This window comes from Pezoporus wallicus, unplaced genomic scaffold (assembly GCF_028554395.1).
Source record: "Pezoporus wallicus isolate ANWC-B61680 ecotype Strahan unplaced genomic scaffold, APGP_CSIRO_Pwel_v1 contig_736, whole genome shotgun sequence".
Classification (NCBI taxonomy): Eukaryota; Metazoa; Chordata; class Aves; order Psittaciformes; family Psittacidae; genus Pezoporus; species Pezoporus wallicus.
In genome coordinates, this window is record NW_026639744.1 from 4,431,801 (window position 1) to 4,453,102 (window position 21,302).

The window sequence follows — 21,302 nt, forward strand, 5'->3', positions numbered from 1 at the left end:
CATCCCAGAAACAATCTTTTATAATAAAAGTAACAATACGTAAAGGAAAAGAACACATTATTCGTGTTTACAGCCTTAAATATTTTAGGTCTCATATAGACTGTATGTTTAGTTAGAGTATTATTAACACTAGGAAGCCTAAATACACTTGCTTACTGTGACAGCCTTGTAACTGCCACATGAAATTTCAACAGGAACACACACACACAAAAAAAAATAATAAAAAAAATCCCCATGTTCTTTTCTAAAAATCCTTGTTCTTTTGCAGGTAATGGCAAATACAGGAGCTTCCCTAGGATGGCCAACAAGTTTGCCTCTTTATCATCAAATATCTTCTGGAGATAGCAGAGAGGCTGAAAACCAGCATGTCTTACTAAGAAGTTTAGCTTTTCCCATTTTGATATTCAACATTTATCAGCCATGAAATTTTATACCACAGATAAGTGAACCCAATTCCTGTCCATCTTACATCATGCATTCTAATATTCATGTACTGACTTAATAATCTTTTCTTTTTCACTGTTCTCCATGGTTTTTTTTTTGGCACAAAATAAAAAATACACTTGATATCAGAGGGAATATTTTAAAGATTAAATTTACTAAGCCCTGTAAAAATACCATATTTTTTGTTTAAAGGGAAACATCACACATTGTGCCCCTCCAGATAAAATAGAATCAGATTCAACTTCAACACGGTGAGAAATACAAACTTGAGAATGTGCAACACAAGAATATGAAGACCTGATTCAGTACAAGCCTGAGACATACCTGTTCAAAATGTCCCTGAACAACACAGCATTAAAACTTCAATTACTCTAGCAGGTGGCATATTATCATTCTTACAAACTGATAATTTTCCTTATTACCCTCTTGACTGAACATGTAACACCGCAATATGAACCTAATAATGCCTATAAACAGTTCCATTAACAACAAAGCTTGCTATTTAAGTGAACATAATGTGGTACCAGGTGTAACTGATTTATTTTAATTGCTGTATTGTGCTACTGTATATGGCTGCTGAATTTTGACCATTACAACAATGAAATCAAACAAAGCACTACAGGGCTTTAACGTCTAACTTCTTAGCATATTTATTCATATGTTAATCAACCTAAGTTTCTTCATGTGTCCTAGTCACAGCAGAACTCTGCTTACCAATAAATATAGCAAAACCTGAAATACAGAACAAATGCAATCTCTGGACAACTGAGTTCATAAAAAGCAAACTCACTTTTTTCATGCAATTATCACTGTAACATGAAATGTTAGAGAACTCTACCATGATTCATTCCCTTTCCAAAAATACTTCACACCCTTTTTCCCTGTGATTGTGCTAAATGAGTCCCGAAAGGCAAAATGCAGGAAATACAAACAAGTCCTCCCTTCAGTAGAGCTTTTTGTTACTAAGCAGGAAATATAATTTCAGCCAAAATTACCTTAATAACCAAGTCAAACTTCTGGTGTAAATCCCTGTTTATTGGCTTTAGTAGTGTCAGTACTGCTGTTGTGAGATTCATATGGAAATACTGTGGATAATCTTCAGGAGTACCTGTAAAAAAAGAGCGAGGTTTGAACAAATGTTTTTGAAAATTTAGTTAAACAATATATTTGACTTATTTATTAGCCCAAGAAACAAAACCAAATCATGTCATTATAAGGATAAAATGTTGTTGTGTGTGCATGGATCTTAAGGTTACTACTAACATTACGTGTTTAATATTATCATTATTTCATTACACTCCCTAACCATGAAGATGCTCCTTAACTGGGAACTCCTAAGGACTTAACAAGAGCCCAAACACACCTACAGATGGTGGAAATTCTCCTTTTCAGCTTCCAGGAGATATCTAATCAGATAAGAGGACATATGGAGAAATGAGCTTTCACTGCAAGTCATGTTCCACTCCTACCCACCACGTTCCTGAAACCCAACTTGCTAAACACATACCACTGGGATTTTCTTTCTCCAGCTTTGAAGTATGTTTCTCCTGAGGTATCACTGGACATATGCTGACATCATTCACAAAGCAATGAGCACTATGAACCATTTTTCGAATGTACACATTTAAACAAAGAAAATATACAGTGAGTTTATGTGATGAAAATGTTATCCCTAAGTTCGAGACAGCCATTTTATTGCTCACAAATGATGCCCTGACATTTTCATTTTAAAATGCACATTTTAAATACCTTAGATCTTCTAGCCCTCTGTTGTACCCATGGACAAGCTCTTTAGACACATTATTAATAATATATACATAAGTAATAATAGCAGATACATTATTTTAGAAACCCTTCTAAGAAAAGAAGTTTCTCATCTGTGAGGAAGCACCAGATGAAACCTTATCTAACCATCTCCATTTATTGTCAACAGAAAATTGTGTCTTCATGGCTGTAAATTTCCAGGATACTCTTCAACCTTCAAAACTCTTCAAAAAAAGCAGCAGTCAGAGCCTGAACAGACTTGTGAAATCATGGAGATTCAGCAAAGGCTACTGCAAAGCATGACGACAGTCATGACCTCTGCCTGGACCCTAGGCTGGTCCACCAGGCAGCTGCAGCCCAAAAACATGCCCATGGTACTGTGCTCAAGCCAAAAGACTGTAGCAGTACAGCCTGACGCAGGAGGAGGTAAGAAATACACTGCAGCCAGTTTGAGACAGAATTCTCAAAGACAGTACACACAAAAAAAGTAGCAATGGTGGAGCATTAATTACCAGGGCAGGATGAGGCATTAAACATATGGGATACTGTTCAGCAATAGTCTCTTGCTAATCAAGGGAACAGAGGCTATACCTTTTTTCATTTTCCTTTTTTTTTTTTTTTTTCCTAAGACAAAGGGATATTCTCTCCTCATTTACATGGCAGAAAACTATCCATCTTCTCCAGTCTCTGTCTCTAGTTTATTCTGGTTTGACTGACTTGCCATGAGCCAGCCTGGCTCAGCTGGGGAGGTGTGAGAGCACAAACCTGAAGAGGGCAGAGCTCAGAAAGCCTAATTGCTTAGAAACAGCATGAACTCTTGCATCTCACATCTTGTCAGTATTACTAGAAATATCCAAAGAAACCAAAATACTGACTACAGGTCTAAGATTCTGAGCATTTTATGTCTAGGTATAGTTCTGTGTAGAAGCTGAAAAGCATAAAGCAATCCTGCATGATGATATAAATGCCCCAGTAAGTTCTCTGACCTCATCAGATATGGTATCTTAGAGCAGCCATGAGAGCAGGACAAATATTGCCATGCCAAATCCTCAATCCAGCCTAATGGGGCATAGGATTCAACACAGACAGACTACTTTTCTGATAAATGATGTTTTTATTTGTTTACCTTTCAAGTGGAATGATTAGAAATTTATGTGAAATAATTTAATTTTGCAACTCATCAAATGATAACCATTTTCTAGATATATATTCTGCAACCATCTCTGTATACATGTATTCCATAGACCCAGAGAGTAGCAGCAGAACCATTACAGATTATTTTTACCATTATACCACTAACATAAATGCAGAGTTTCCAGCTCCAAGACCAGTTTCCCCCTGCCCCACCTTTTAATTTCTCCTCTTAATTAACTAATGTAATTTTTTATAAGCACTGGGCATCCAACAGGACCTCCAAGCTTTTGGCAGGTAACAGATTGCTGTAGTCTTAGGAGGCTACACAACACAAGGGCTGATACTGAAGCTAAGAAAAATCAAGAGATTGAGGACTAGATGCAAATCCAACAAAAAAGTAGAAAATAAGAGGTCCCCTGAAGAAGAACAAATACATAGGGGAGAATAGAGGTAGCTATAAGAGGTACAAAGTGATCTACAGCAGGGAAGATGAAGCTAACATTGTATAAGGATGTCAGGAAAGAATCCAAGGGTAAAACAAACAAACAAAAATTCGAAACCAAAGAGGTAAAGGAAAAGACAGCAAGAACCATCAGTCAGTAAAAATTAGAGTACAATAGATCTGGATTGCCTGAATCCTAGCTGATGATGCCTGCTCAGCTGCTGCCTCCCATAGGAATGGTCCAAAATCCAGGAAACTTTAAACTGTGAGAGTAGAAGTTTTCCAGGAACAGAGATATCTGCTTCTGCATAGACAAAATATTTGTATTTTGACAGAGCAGAGCAACCCTCAGTCCATGCCATTGCCTTGATCTGCTTCCAGAAAGGAGGAATTTCCTACTGCAGCTGTAACGGTGGGCCTTCAAAATGTGTCACCTGCATATTATGACAAGCATTACTGGCTGAAGAACTGTTTGCAACATCCCTAACTGCCAGTTTCTCATGAGTCCAACCTGTAAGAAAATGTAACCCAGGAAAAGCAGAGAAATTTAAAGCTGTCTAGTAGCTGGGACAGGTGACCCCAACTGACCAAAGGAATACTCCATGTCATATGGTTTCATGCTCATCATATAAATTTGGGTGAAGAAGGAAGGAAGGAAGGACGTTTGAAGAGATGGTGTTTGTCTTCCCAAGTAACCATTACATGTGATGGAGCCCTGCTTTCCTGGACATTGCTAAACATGTGCCATGGGAAGTGGTGAATGAATGCCTTGTTTTGCTGTGCTTGTGTTCATGGCTTTTGCTTTACTTATTAAACTGTCTTTATCTCAACCCATGAGTTTTCTCACTTTTATTCTTGTGATTCTTTCCCCCAACCCACTGGAAAGAGTGGCTGTGTGGTGCTCAGTTGCTGGCTAGGGCTAAACCACAACATGATTTTACCGAGGTATGTCCCCAGAATGAAGAGCACTCTTAGGTTTGCTTTTCTTGGAGACAGAGGAGGCCTTTTCTGGGGCATGTTGCCTGCCAGCAAATGAATCAGGGAGCTCACAGGACTGGAGAGACACCCCCCCCCCTCCCCCCTGCCCAAAAAAAAAAAATGTTGCTGTGCTTTTTTGTCTCTTCATTTAAATATCAGCCAAATACACACTTATTTGTCCATAATTTGCAGCAGAAATCACAAAGACATTTCCGGGGTCAAAACCAGAAGATGATGATTTGATGAAAAAATTTACCTTTCCCAAGGGCCAGCAACAGAGAAAAGGAAGCTTTAAAATGACAAGGAAAAACAGCTAAGGGAAAATCTCTGTACAGGCTGAGCAGCAGTTACCACTAAGGAAAAAAATAGGGTGAACCTGAAGATGAGAGAGGGTGAGCTAGCTTCTACCCCTTTTTTATTGCGCACATGATACATGCAAACAGGGGCCTTGTTTACATACTTGCATAAGCCAGACACTATATAAGGGTTTATTGCAATGATCCAGAAAAATCGGTGTATGGAAAAAAAATAATTTCCAAACATCATGCTTCCAAATGTAAAGACATCAGACATTTTAGAAGAAATGAAAAATTATAGCATGGCCCCAGTCCAATCCCATTTTCTGAAGTACTTTATTGTACTTGGTAAGGTAGTACTTTCATTATGTATTTTAGTCAATACTTTAAATAGAAGACAATAATCCCAGTAGTACAATGTTGTAACTAGTTCTCTAATACTAGAATGACCCTCAAGAATACTTAAGACCTATTCTTCTATTGTTTTATCAGTATCAGTCCCTAAACACTTGAACAAGTAAATTCAGACATCTCGGTATATTCTTTGAGAGGACTGCACTCAGAGGTCAGAATGAGAAAGCAAGCAAAAAATAACGAGCTACTAACACACTTGGGCTATTTCTCCATTTCTCAAGTGCCTTACCCTCAAGTTAGTTTTGTGTTCAGCAGTGTTATGCTCATGTGAATGTGTAACAAGACTTCCACAGGCATTTGTCATTACCTCACTAAGTGCATTGTTTAAACTACTTTTCAATGAACTGCAGGGTAACCTGTTGTTTGAACTGGAGCGGTTCACCTGTACCCTCCACATGGAGAAGATCACTAGACTCAACAAAAGAAGCCTTAAGACAACTACCTGAACACTTGAAAGATTAGTTAGCTTGAAAGTTAGACAGGCAGAGATCTTTATGTGCACTTAAGGATAAGGTTAGTAAGCCACATCAAATAGAAGTGAGTTATCACGGCAGCAATGATGGGCTTTGTTAAAATAAATGTGTCTTTACAGTAGATCATAAAGACACTGAGAAAGATCTGCAGATTTCATACATAATATCCATAGTGCCTAAAGCATATACCAGGACTTGATTTGTACAATTGTTCAGAGAGAGTAAGAAAACAGGGTAAAAGAAGAAAAAAATTATAACTCAGTCAAATCAAATACAATTAAAAATCATTCTCATACGGTAACTAGCTTATTATTTTATGCGCATAGTTCAGACTAAGAAGACATATCCAAAGATATAAAGAACTACATTTAGATTTAAAGCAAGGGAAAAATCCATATAACAAGAAATAGCTGCAAGGCCTACTTCCTGCAAGACTATTTTATATTTTCTGAGGTTAAGGTTAAAATATAAATAGCACTGAATACTGGAAAAGATAAAGACAGACTTAAAATCTAAAAAGAATTCCTTTTGGAGAAAATGGGAAAAAGAAAAAAAGAAAAAACAATGAGAGAGAGAAAAAAGAGATAATCTTTCAATTGAAAATTCCCCAAACCAAATTGCTATAATACATCTTTCTGAATTATTTCTTACAGGTCAAAACAGTCACCCAACCACTGAAAACATCACAGGTTAGTGAAACACAACTTTTAATTAGTACACTCCTGAAGAACTTTGCAAGTTATGTAAAGAACTTGAAAAAAAAAATGAACTAAATGTTGCACTAGGGCATAATTGTCAATAGCAGAACTTACAAAGGCAGCAAGACAATTTATAAATAAACCAAGTCAAAGCTTGCTTCATGGCTATCCAAACAAAACTTGATTTCTTTTCTTAGAGGATGCTGAAGTCTGCCATGCTGAGGCTGATCTGCCATGGCCTTGTCCCTTGCCATGGTCCTGGGAGTAGGGCCCTGGAAATGCTAGAAGACCAGTTCGTTGTCACTGAGAGGGTTCAGGCTCTTGCATTTTGCACACAGAACTCAGGACTTGCACGTTCAGTACAATGATACCTGCTACAGTAGTGATTCATTTGTACCCTCTGAGATGGCTCTTAAAATGACAGACGTATCAAACCATCAAACCTACTATTTTTCTCCCTTCCCCCTCCCCCCTATTTTTTTTTTTTAATTACAAGCAAAGTTACTCAATCTGCGCATTCAAATTTTTACTTCTACCTGTCCATGGGTGAGAAAGCCATGTAGCTGCAGTTTAACACAGCAAACATTAAAAAGATAAGATTTCATAAAACACACAACTTTCAAGTCCCATGCTAGTCACAGGGCACAAATTACGACATCAGTCTCTTTGGGAAGAGTAGGGCAGGTGGAGGACAGCAAGTGCAAGCTGCTCCCTTAGGCCTTTCCATTTTCAGATCATACAAGCTGAGCAATAGGAAATTAATGCCAAAATACAGGGAACAAAATAAAACAAAAATCTATAGCAGAATACAAGACATCCTCCAGCAAAGTAGCTATTATTTGAACTCTTTCTAGAACTGCATTCCTTTCTGGCCAGAAAACAGCACAGTTACTAAACAAACACTAAATTACAAGGGAAAGCATGCAAGCATACAAGCAACAAAATTCAAGGTGGCTGCAGTAAGACCCTTTAAGTTGCTTTGCGCCAGAAGACTTTTGCAATGGAACCTGTTCTAATTGCTTTTCTTTATCATCTTTTATTGTGCCTTTGCACCTGGGAATGAAAAACGCACTACAGCATAGCTATGAGCAGACAAGTCTCTCCCCTTTTGCTTGCCATGTGACTCCATTCACTTAGCCAGACAATTGTGAATCTAATCTGAATAAATTATAATAAATAATGCAACCATCTAAATTGAAATTAAACGTAAATAGGTAGAACAATGATTTCAAATATCCCACCAACTACAATATGAATTTTTATGAGGTTTCCACTCTCTCAGTCAATCTTTTACAGGCTAGGCATAATAAAGTGGCTGATTGTGACTGACAGCAAGAGTAGCAGACACCAACCTACTAGGATGGAATAGAGGATGCCCGGTCGATCAGAAGGAGGCTGGATGTTTCGGTCCTGATCTATGGCTTGTATGGGTGGAGTGACACTGATGGGGTTCACATGTTCCTGAAATGAAAAATCAGATAGGTTTGAAACAGAAAAACCAGAAAGCCAGTAGCCAGCTCTTTACATTTAACACAAAAACATCTCACTGAAAGGGACATTCACTGAAATTTCAGGAGAAAAAAATACTCATTTAAAAGAATACTTACAGCACATGTCCCTTTTGAAATCAAAATTAAGGCAGCAACATATATTTCTACAGCAATTGCCTGCCTTTGAGATAGATCTTACACTATAATAGTATCTTCAAGGAAAGGAAGCTCACAAATGTTCAAGCAAATCTTGACTATGTGTCTCTACAAAGTCCCATGAATCAGTCATTTCAGACATCATTCCTGAAATACAGGAAATGCTTCAAAAAAGGAAAGAAAACAAAACTGAATTTGAGAATCATTAGGAGCTAGAGTGGCTCTGATACATGAATACATACTGCAAAAGGAATTCAAGCTGAGGTACAGACATTTCAAGGATAGGTATATTTGAAAAGTTTGGATGGAAACTGCAGTAATTCACATCATTATTCAGAAGTGATATTGCATGCCAAACATGGAAACAGAAAGCCAGAAGAAGTATTTCCAGGCTTTCATCTTGTTTGGTATTCGTATGTCCATTTCTTCACCTACCAACTTAATAGCATTCCTGTACCTACTCAATAGCACTTAGCCCTCACAGTTGCTTCAAATACTTTCTAAAGTTTTCCTATGCTGATGCAGTCTCTACTGGTAACACCAGAGGTGCCATTCCCAACTGCAAAAGAGGAGTTTCAGTAACCTTGGCTGCTTAATCAACTAGAAATGTAGTTACTCCATGAATGTATGTGCAGAAGTCTTTTCCTTCCCCTTCTTGTGTGGCAAAAATGTTTAATAACCTCTATGAAAAAAACAGACACCTATTTGTGTCTATCTATGACTAATCCTGGCAGCCTTTCCTTTGGAAAACTCTATTACTCCATGTTCTGCAAGAGAGAACTTGAAATTTAGCACAGGGATAGGAATGAGACAAGTGCACACACTTGGCCAAGTTTTGGCACAGCCTTTAGAAATCCTCCTGCTGAGATCTGGAAGAAAGCTGCAAGAGCTTTAGTGATGTCTGTCAATAAACCTAGAGGGAGAAGAGCTGAGCCAGAATGAGGAGACCAAGACAGGAATGGATGTAAAGTAGTTTGCAACAGGCAACAGTTAGTAACTCCTCCTGTAATTTTGGATATGCAGGCATATGGTCATCAGCAATAACACAAGTTATTCTGCCCACAGTTTGCCCACCCAGAAGTCATTTTCTATGGGTTACTGAGGTCCACCAAGGCTTCTCCAGTCTCATGATCCAGGGCCTGGTACCTCCTCACTTTACCTCTCTGCTCATGTCTTTTTCCACACTTCCCAATGAGAATGCAAGTTCCTTCATCAAATGCCTGCTTCCACTTTTGACTCTTTAAAAAATTAAACTCTTAAAAGTGTAATGAGGAAGATGATCTCAAAATAGGTATAGAGAGAGAAGATATATTTGACATATATTTGAATTTTTAAAATGCTTTAGGACCGCATAAAAGTTACATGCTGAGAGATAAGATTGCACATAAAATCATTCAAGACTAAAATGCCATTTTTAAATTTGGAGATCAATTGAAGCACTTTCAGACAAATCAACGTTATAATTTAACACATATCCACAACAAAACAGTCTCATTTGCTTAAGCTGGCTAGGTTTTAAACTCACTAATATAATACCACAGGCCAAGCTGAACACATCCAGAGTATATGCAAGAGAAACAGTGAGGGATTTAGCCTTGTCAATAATGAGATATCAGTACCAAAACTAGATTAAAATAACAAAAATAATATAACTCAGATAACAAAGACATGTGCTTTACTTTCCAATTCAAGAAGCTCAAGAGCAGCATTTGGAAAAACGGCATTTGAAATTAAACAGGTTCTTCTTGGACAATGATATTTTATCTCGCACTGCTACCATTACCATTACTCCTCCAACCAAATGGATCAATTGAACAGAAGCAAGTTATATAAGCAAATGAAAAAGTATAAGAAAACTAAGAATGAAACATGCAATCCATTACATTTTTATTTATATAAACTGTACTGTATGCATCATGAAATAGGCTGCTTAAACTAAAAGATATCAAGGCAACAAGATCAGGTGCAAACTGCTGAAACATTTAGGGATAATTTAAAGCTGTTTTTAATCAAATAGGCTGATGTGCCTTGACGCAAAGCTAAAGGTACTTTCATATTGTTTTAAAATAGATAATGCAAGGACCTTTTTTCACTTAAATTTAAATTAGAACTATGAAAACAGCTTCACAAAGACACAGCCATTAATTACGTTAATACATCTGTAAAAGCATGTGAAGGATTGTTTCAGAAGGTATATGTATACTTTTTATGAAAAATGATTACTAAAAAAAATTATAATCAAAACATGCTTTGATCAATAGTAGTAATAACAATGATCATTACACAGGGATATTTCTTTCTTTCCTGAGCCCTTTTTTTGTTGTTGTTGTTTTGTTTGTGTTTTGGGGGTTTTGTTGTTTGTTTGGTTTTTTTTTTTGGTTGCTGATTGTGGGTTTTTTTCTTATTTGTTTTGTTTCTCTTATAACCACAAAAAGAGTTGATAAACTGAGGTGATGCTGCTTTGATGAGTCACAACCCCTTCAGCTGTCACTTGCCTGCCCTAAGGTGCTCCTGGGAGTCAGTGGTCAGGGCCTCTACAGGCAGAAGTAAACATTACCAGCTGCTGTAAAAGATAAAACCACATGGAAAGGAAGAGCCCCCAGACTTTCGTTTGGATTCAAAGGCGAGCTTCCCACCCAAAGAGCTCCTATGTCTATTAGCCTATGTGAAACGAACTAACAAAAGAGTAACAAATGAGACAAAAACTACATCTTTAGAATTTATTTTTGCATTCAAAGACAGCAATTCTAGCCCTAATTCACATGAAAGTCTAAGTTACTAAGACATACACAAAGGCTGTTAAAAATAAAAATAATTTAAAAAAAAAAAAAAGGAGGAGCATCATGAACCTATGTATTACTCCAGACAAAACAGGATACATTACAGTGCCTTGGGCAACAGCCCACTAAAAAATCGGAGTGTTCATTTACACTGATATTTCAGTTTGACAGTTTGTGGTGGCATTTCTTAAGTAGATACAGTTAACTTACTTTTACCCAATATATGCATTACTAACATGGCTGTAAAAATCCATTCTAAATCACAACCATACCGAATCAATCGACATTCTTGTAAAATAATTTTCTAACTCATAGTAAACCCTGTGTTTGCTACAATTGTCCTAGGAGCTATAAGGCACTCATATACACATATACGATCTGTTCCATGGATGCAGGACATGTATAAGATGACTAATGCTGAACAGGTAAGCATTTTCTGTAAGGAGTTCAATAAGTTGTCTAATTTTGAAAAATCTGAAACATCTCCCCGGGCATTTTTCTCTGAAAACATAAGAATATATATTTGATTGTGAAAAGACCACAACTAAATACTAGATTATCAAATTTATTCATATTCAGCAGATTATAATATCTATTAACATTAGGGGAGAGTTTAAGAAAGATACTTTTATATGATATCAAGTAAGTATTTTGATCTGAATCAACTCAGCTGACAGCTTTGCAACGGACATTGCTTCCAACAACATTATGTCACTCGACTGGCAACAGATTATAAAAAAGTCATCCTTTACCCTACATTTTGAAGTACTTCCCTTTTTTTTTTTCTTCTCAGTCTTGACATTTACTGTGTCACAGTAGTGAACTTCTCCCACCTCCTTACCCCACACCACCATGTGTACTCACATTTCCCATCAATAACTGCATGCTGACCTAGTTGCCCAGTTCCCTTGCCTGCCCATTTTCCTAGCTGCCAGCAATTACTGTTTCCCTGCTGCTGCTTCCAGACAATCACACCATGGTGCCTTGCACTGACTTTGTGTCAAGTGGCATGCACTGCTACCCCCAAGGAACACCAGTGTCTTTACTGACTGGCTCAACTATAAAAATTGAGGCCAGGGACTTGTATGCTCGAGAACTCCCCACTTTACCCAAGCTGTGGGCCTGAATCATAGAATCAGCTAGGTTGGAAAAGACCTTTAAAACCATTAAATCCAATCATTCCTCCAGGACTGCCAAGTCCACCACTAAACCATATCACCATGGACATCTACACAGTTTTTGCACACTTCGTGGGACAGTGATTCCACCACTTACCCGGGCAGCCTGTTCCAATAACTGACTACCTTTTTGGTGAAGAAATCTTTCCTAATCTTCAGCCTAAACCTCCCCTGGGGCAGCTTGAGACCATTACCTCTTGCCCTATCACTTGTTACTTGGGAAAAGAGATCGACCCCCACCTCACTACTAACTCCTTTCAGGTAGCTGTGGAGAGCAATAAGGTTCCTCCTGACTCTTCTCCAGACTAAACAACCCCAGTTCCCTCAGCCATTCCTCATAAGACTTGTGCTCCAGACTTTGTTGCCCTTCTCTGAACATACTCCAGCAATTCAATATCTCTCTTGTAGTGCGGCCCAGATCCAAACACTGGATTTGAGGTGCATTCTCTCCAGTGCCGAGTACAGGGGGATGATCACTGCCCTGGCCCTGCTGGCTGCACTATTGCTAACACAGGCCACGATTCTGTTGACCTTCTTGGCTACCTGGACACACTGATGTCTCATGTTTAGCTGGTCATCAATCAACACCCCAATACATACAATCATCCAAATTTCTAGCCTAGGAATTGAAGTCTTCACTGATTCAGTGGTTCAGTGATTTTCAAGAAAATAAGATCAGATTCTCTGTCCCTCTGCTGACAGGTTAAAATATATAAATAGAGTCTAGCAAACTGGATTAAATCACTGAAACACACATGCTATTCCTTGCGTTTGACAATTTGTAATCTTTATTACTGATCTGAAAAAAACTAAGGAAGATGCACATTATGCTTTGCAATGCCCAAACTGTATGAACATACAATACATTCATTTTTTTTCCTACCTTTTTTTGTGCGTAGCATGTTATTTTCTAGGAAGCGCTGAGAACTGTATTTTGTAGTAATAACTTTTCATGACACGAAATATTCCAAAGAAAACAGTGGATCACATTTAACCATCAGCTTTTCTTGGGTTTCTCTCACAGTGTAAAGCAATATAGGTACATCTATTTTATCAGAACAAGGTGGTCAATATCATGATTAGTTAACATAAGATATTTCACACTAGCTTTTTACATCCTGAAAAGTATTATTTTTATAGCCTTCCCAGTTAGGGAGCTCTAACTGTAGCCAGTGGACTCCAAACAAAGCCTAGGGGCCTTCAATGCACATCATACTCATGGCTTAGCTGATGAATTTACTGATAAAGACAGTGGAACTCTCATCCCTACGCAAATAAGGGCAAGAAGCTTTTCAGTAGATAGAAGATATTAGTAAAACAACATAAATTACCCTATGCTGACAACCAGAACCCTTTCAAAGGGAGCTCTATAATATTAAACCAACAAAGTTTTTGATGAATTGAAGAATCATTATGGTTACACCGGCTGTCTTTGTGCTCTCTTGAGAAACGTGTGAGGTTAGAATACAAGCTGTAAATTGGAAATTGTCTAAGTTATAGCCATGCTGTGCAGAAACGCATATACTATTGCCAACACACAGTTCTAAAACAGCAGGAAGAATTGCAAAACCATTCCAATAACATCTTCTGCTGCTGCTTCAGATGCTATGCCAGTACAAGGGCTGTGACAAAACACTAATGAGCATAAATCCATCATAAAGTACTTACATGTTAAAAAAATGCACAAAATATTTCAACTACATTCTCCAACCACAAGTGAAGTAAATGCAAAAAGTAAGAAATCGACTAGAAAAGTATATTCACCTGAAGATAATACACAAACCCTTGTCATTAGTCAAAATGAGTATATCATATCAAAACTCCTATTTGGAGATCTCACCATTGTCCCCCTCTTCATGCCTTCCTTTTGATAGCTACAAGTGCCTAGAGATGCTCCCTTTGATCAGTGAGGAAAGACCAGGGAGAGGCAGTGTGTCACATCAGGAGAATTTCCTCCGCTACTCTTTGAGGGCTAATGTGATACTAAGACATACACAAATATAGGGTAAATTGGATCTTCTGACCCTCCTCTGGCACAATACAGAATCCTGAACTTTTTGGCTAAGATCTCAACTGAAAGCCAATATAGAGAGACAGGAAGAAAACCCCAAGCACAGATTTAAAACACACGGTGAAGCTGAAAGAAAATAAGAATAAAGCCTCTGCAGAAAATTGTTCTGAACAAACGGTCACAGGTGCTAAACAAATTTATATGGCAAAAACTCTGACTTGAAACTGCTCCCTGAGTACGGGCAAGCCTATATGAGGAAACAAAGTCCATTAAAATCTACATTGCTTAACCCTAAAGATTTGCAGCCAACTTACCTAATCCATGCTTTTTTACTGGTTTGCAACACTGCGTATATCTGATGATTTGTGCTCTGTTAAAATAATACTTCTTACCACCAGATGATGTAGAGTCCAACCAGACAGTGCAGAATGTCCACACTTGGTATGTAAATGAAATGTGAGCTGTATTCCTCGATTCACAGTGTAGCAAATTCAGTATTTTGGGTGAAAGGGCATTTTTTCAATACCACTAGTAAAACAGGAGCTATGTTATAACAGTCCACCCCTAGGGGAATGTCAACTAGCTACTAACAGCAGAGAGTAAAACTGGTATTATGAAATCATAAATATATATGCAGAAAGTAATTATAATGGGGGGGGGGTGATTTACAAGTTTAAAATAATTCTAACTATTTATCTTTAAGTTCACCTTCCTTTCTGAAAGCTGATAAAAAACAACAGTGGAAAATTTATGCAGTTGGTGTGTGTGAACTAACCTCCCACATCTTCTCTGGGGGTATAAAAATGTTTTACTAACTGATGGGGAAAACTAAGACATGAGATTGATTACTAAAAAGGGACCTACTTTCTAAATTCAGCACTGTACTTGTCAAATAGCTTTTAGCACCTTTGTTGTTCAATACAGTCCATGGTTTCTGTGTTCTTAGTTTTATGTTGTGTTCAATGTTTATGCAGTTTACTAAAATGAAAACTGTAAAATTGGAATATCCTGACAGATCATGTTATTAACAGAGTAAGCTGTCAAAACACACAATTACTTTCATTTATTTGTAAAAACAAGCCAGATTTGAGGAGGAAAAATATTTTGAAAGAGCATCAAGATAGCATAATGACTCAGAGAACAGAGGAAAATAGAGACTATTTTTATCAATGATGTAGTCCATGAACAGCAGGTCCAAAAAAGAACTAAATATCATCGGGATCTGATCACAGTGCTTACTAAATCGCTTTTTCTGTATCTGACATGCTTTATAAGAAATGTCTCCAACAGAGTAACTGTGCTGGAGACTAAATGAAATGCATTATGCAATGGGCCTCCTGCCTCGGCATGCAGGCATAACCTGTTTTGCAATTCAACAAAAAGCAAGAATTCAATCTGGAGGTTCTATTTGTTCCAATGTGATGACTGTGATTAAAGAACAAAAACATTTCTTTTTTGACATTTCCCTTTTTTCCATGCAAACTATGAAGTGTTTTTCCTTGATTATCCTTAAAATTCTTGATAGTAGGTTTCTTATCTGTTCAGGATTCAGAATGAGGCAAGAAAATGGTTGTAGAAATGCAAGTTGCAAAACTCAAGACAAACATGCCTACTTCTTTGAACTGCGCTTTGGTAGAGCCAAGTTCTCGCCTAGAGGGACAAACAAGTTCAAAAGTCTCAAAGGAGAGGAAATTTTGGTATTATTGAATCTGCAGCCAAGCAGCATTTCCATTCATCAGGCTGATACAAGAATTGAACATTTGTGGTTAGCACAACACCCCTATGGTCCACCACTGTCAGCTTTGAGAAGAAATATTTATATGTTCTTTACAGATTTTTAAGGTTTTTTGGTTTTGCTTGCAACTATATGGGTACTTCTCTAGTTTAGGCATGGGAACATCAGCTGTAACTACCTCACACCTGATTTTCTCCAAACTGTCCCTTTCTCATTAGTCTCCTGTCAAGAGATAATTTTAGGCAGAGATTTTGTGCTCAGAGCCAGCTACAAGTTCTATATCACTGTTATCATAACCACTTTATTACTCTGCTTTAATGGTTACATTAACAGTGGCATTAATGTAAGTGAAGGTTATAGGGGGAAAAATAGTTTTACTAGGTGCATTTTCAACAGGTTTGTGCATTTGTGTAGAGATATATGTGTACACATACACATACAACCTGCAATGCTCACATACTTCATGTATAAACTCATCCTCACATCTTTTTACGATATAGTGAAATTTTGTGTTTAGATGCTTTTCTTAACAAATCCCAACACTCTTCCAGAGCAAAAAGCAGGAACTGTTTACAAAGCTAATTGCTACCTGTCTAGAAATATGAGCTGCTTTAAACTTCAGCACTGCTGTACTTGACAGAGGTATTGATGCAGAGTCAAATGCAAACTAAGCACATTTTCTTTTTTCAGAAGAAGTCATTGCAGTTCACCATGAATTTTCTTATGCTCTAGAGGAAAGACTGCTAGGATTTTAAGCAAAGTTTTCTACAGAAATGTGATCAATAGCACAGAGACAAACATAACTGTACTGGTAATGGCGATGGTGAGCTGCCCCTTCCCTACTCTACACTGCCTTGTGCAGCCCACAGCTGGAAGCAGGGAAATGCTATTTAGCATGGCACAAGGAATTCTTTCTGGCTTCTTCACATTTTAGATGGGGGTCAGGACAATGGGAAAAAAACCCTAAGCTGCTGGGCTCCTTTGGTGGCTCCTGCCCTGATGTTATGAAGCAGCCCCACTGTGGCTGCTCCATCATGATCGATGGCACAGCTGGGAGGGCTGCTGACCCCCTAAGGGCAAACACTGCGTTGGGGACACAAGAACAAAAAGTGGAATGAGAGCACATCTGTATCATAGAGTGCAGTGGACCAAGGGGACTCTTAAGTTATCCTTAGAAGACCAGTGACAACTGAAAAAAAAAACAGATAAAGCAGTCCAAGGTGAACTCTGAGTTGCTACAGCTACATTACTAATCAAGAGCCATACCATGAAAAGAGAAGCAGCACTCAGAGTGACTCCAAAGGTTAACACTTCTGCCTCAAAGAATAGACTCCTTCTACTACACTTGCAAGTGTACCTGCACATGAATCACTATTTGATTAATTGAAGAGCTATTATAATCTGCACCCTTTGCATTTTGACAACAAGCTGAAAAGAGAAATCTTTATTTGTGACCCTTAGTGAACAGCTAGTTTATAGTTTAATGGGATAGCCTAGTTATTGAAATTATAATTATCTCTATAAGGATCCGTGTTACAACATGGATGAGAATTCTTCTGAAATGAAGTTCATTGATACAGAATCGCTGCAAAAGTATTTTGTCTAAATGTTAACATTTAAAACCTTTAGATGTTTCTAAATGACATTTAAGGATCAAATAAATTAATACATATGATTTCTCTTTGACAATAGCTCCACTTCAGGATGTAACAAACACAGTTCTATGAAACAGAAAAAGAAGAGCATATTCTGAAAGTGACTTTTTTGTTGTGGCAAATATCCAAGATAGCAATTAAATCACATAAGTAGTTGATTGCATGTTCAAGATGCAGACCAGAGCTCAGAATGAGACAGAGATGGTACTTTCTCAGGCATTCTTTCCTCTCCTGAATTTCTAGTTTTTCAGGAGTGAAAGGCTCTATCACTTCATATCCAAAATTCCTTAATGGCCTTATGGAAAGCAAGACAGTTTCAAATCCCTGGTTGTGAAATACCTTGTAAAAGTGATGAATCATACTTTCCTACTGTCCTCCTGTAATTATTTTTGTAAGCTTTGTGATCTCACGCATCATGAATAAATCTTTGCTCTGAGGCAGGTGGGGTTTTGCTGCTGTTGTTCTTTTAAACTAACTTTAAAGTGAAAACCAGAGAATGAAGAAAGAATACAATAGGATGAAGCAGCAAGATCACTTCAACAAGGTGTTTGGCACTTTTTGCATTTCATTAATTCAAAAGATTTTTGGCATCAGTTCTGCCACACAACAAGAAGGTGTGTTTATGCTAGTGAACCTGTACTACTGCACAGATCAAACCCAAACAGGCATCCTGGAGACCTGTGTCGATCATTTTATGCATTTGACTTATGTGGCTGATGTGACAGACTAAATTTTGAATCAAAGCAGATTGTCTTCATTTCTGAAAGCAAATGACTTCTAATTACAGCTCCAGTTACTTCTTCCAAGCAAAATTAGGACCCTTTTTCTTCTTAGCTTCTGACAAAGCTATAAGAATTCAGTATTTTCCTATTAGCAGTCCCAATAAGTTACTAACCGTGATGATAAATATCAAGCAATTAATGGAACATTTCAGTTTTTGGAGAAAAAAAAAAAAAAAGAAAATTGTGTAAATGATAAAATCAGCCATTTTTACCAGTTTATTCCCCCTTCACTCTTGATAATTAAAGGAATCAGATCTGATATGAAGTCTCTAAAATTTCAATTTACAACTTGATAAATACATAGAAAATGTCACCATCAGCCAAATATGCAGCTAGACTGGGTCTCTGGTGAGCTACCAGTGTCCTTGTTCCTCTTGTGCAAGCAAGGGAGCCACATAGCCACTCTGTATCATGGGCCACTTGACAACCAAGTTCTAGCAATAAACCAAATCTGTTTCTCTCAACCCAAACACAACCTTCAAAGATGATTGACAATTATATTTTTCTTTAGTTCATTTTTTGAGTATATATTGTCCAAAACTTTTTAGTTTTCAGTCAAGTTTGATCCCTTTTCCCTTAAAACCTCCCTTTCTCCATTTTAAGAAAGATTAGTATTAGTGAGACTCTAAAGCATATAAATTATGCTCAATCAATTATTTTCACGTTATTAAAAATGTCTATGTGTCTTCCTGTTCTGTCTTTCAAGAAAATCCACTATTCTCCCTGCCTTTTGTGCTATGTACCAAATCCACAAGACAAGTTCTCCACTAGAGCAATCCCACACTTAAATCAAGTTTCCTGTACTCAAAGCAAACTGTGACTTTATTGACTTGATTCCTACCCAGAGACACAATCTCTGTTTCTGAAACACAATCTGGCTAAAATAACCAGCAAGAAGGTAACTCTCAGACTATATTCACTTCTTCTGCAGCCTTGCTATAATTTTCTCAACCAGAAAGAATGTTTTCAATAATTGAAACATCTGGTTTCTACAAATATTCATTACATTTCATAACTGAAAAGCACAGTTTTGTTTGTTCTTGAACTGAAAAGCAGTCAACTTCTCCTTTACTTGAAATACAGCTATATTTAAAATCACAAGTTAATCTTAGATATTAAACAGTGACTGTCCTGCCCATTCAATACATCAAGCAAGTGAAGTGCTTGCTTGCCTGCTAAAAGATTACATAAAAACAATTCTTAGGTTCATGTATACATACTAAAATTACTGAGAATTTACTGATAATTATTTTTAGTTAGCCATACTGTCTTGGTACACTCCCAAATACATAAAAATTAATTACCTGAAACATCGTATCTTTGTAATTTTAACCTTTTCATGCTTCAGTACATGCTTCAGTGAGATTTCTTTTTTAAAGAAAGGTTCTGCTTATCAAGACACTGCATATGGAAGACAGCCAATCAATCACAAAAATGGAAAAGATAGGGAAAGTCATAACAAAAGCCTTAAAACACCTTTTATGACTCCTTATCATGCACTAGTGGATAATCAATAGCTTATCAAAGCAGCCCATTTGACTTTGCTGGAAGAGTCATTTCCATACAGTTAATTCAAAATCACCAAGTCAAGTTATGAAAAAGCCTACACTACTAAATCTACTGTGAATGATATTGCTTGTTTAACATTGAACTTAGTATCAATTTGATGACCTCTGTATGGCTCCAGCTAAAGAGAAAAAAGGTACACCCCTCCCCCCGAAAAAAAAACAAAAAACAAAAAACCCCAACAAACCCCCAAAACAACCAACCAATGAGTTTATCCTTAAACTTTAATGAGGGAACTGAATCCAAGAAGGGATTTTTTTCATCACTTTTGAATTGTTTTCTGACTTCCAAAGCAATTCAAGATTGTCTATAAGTTCATCATGCATCTATGCTTAAATTTAGTTAGAAAAATTGCTGACTGCTTCTCAGCTATACTGCAAATAACTTGGCCACAACAATTCAGCTTTTTAAATAGAAAATATATTGACACAACTGCATACATATCATGAAAATCAATCTTCATTTTCCCTTTCCTAATCTCAGTTTCAGGTTTTACCTAAATTGCTAATGAAAAATTAATACCTGAAAATGGGTCAGTTCGCTCATCTTTTGGCCAGTGGCAAAAGGAGTATTCAAAGCCTCAGATATTAGAGAGACTCACTTCTAAGTTACTGAACAAGCAACAACCCAAGAATGTATAGATACAGCCAGGATTTTTAAAGCACTTCTCTGGTTAGTTTTTGTAGTATGGCTGAAATGGCAACATTGCCCTGTCTACCAAACAGTTTATGGCTAGTAAATGCACAGGAACTCATTCATCTTACAGCCCAACAGTTGACAGCACATGCTATCTTTCACCAAAGATTTAGTTAAATTAAACCCAATTGCTAAGCTTCTAAGTAAATATTTTAAGACACAATACACAGATAAAAAAGTACATAAACCTTTTAGTAGCAAATAACACTTTGCAAGTACTATTTTGTCTAACATTTTCTCAGATACAGTAGTATTTGTAAAGAAAGCGCAAATTAATTATGGCATTAAATATGAGTTCATATAGAAAGCTGGACAACATATGTCTACACTTAAAACCAAAAGAGTTAACAGCCTAGACTAAAATGTACGAGAGGCCTGATTTTCTGTGTTCTGGAGCTACTACTTTCATTAGAGAATGGCTACAGAAATAATAAACAAAATAAAAGCTTTTACCCTTAATCATCTATTTATTGACAGTATAGAAACTCTGAAATAATAGCTGTTGATCTTCTCAACTAAACATTTATTTAAAACCAAAGCATACTTAAGTCCTGAAACCACGTGATAGAAAGAACACATGGGTTTATCATTGGTAAATGTAAGAGGGGTC

At 37.1% G+C, this 21,302-nt stretch overlaps 1 protein-coding gene across 1 annotated transcript in view; it reads right to left on the reverse strand.

Moving 5' to 3' along the window:
- The window catches only part of PCDH15 (protocadherin related 15), a 360,972-nt gene that overhangs the window by 212,564 nt on the left and 127,106 nt on the right, over positions 1 to 21,302 (reverse strand). Inside the window, 2 exon segments of the mRNA XM_057415611.1 lie at positions 1,440 to 1,552; positions 7,996 to 8,104. Of these exon segments, the coding sequence (XP_057271594.1) occupies positions 1,440 to 1,552; positions 7,996 to 8,104 (222 nt within the window).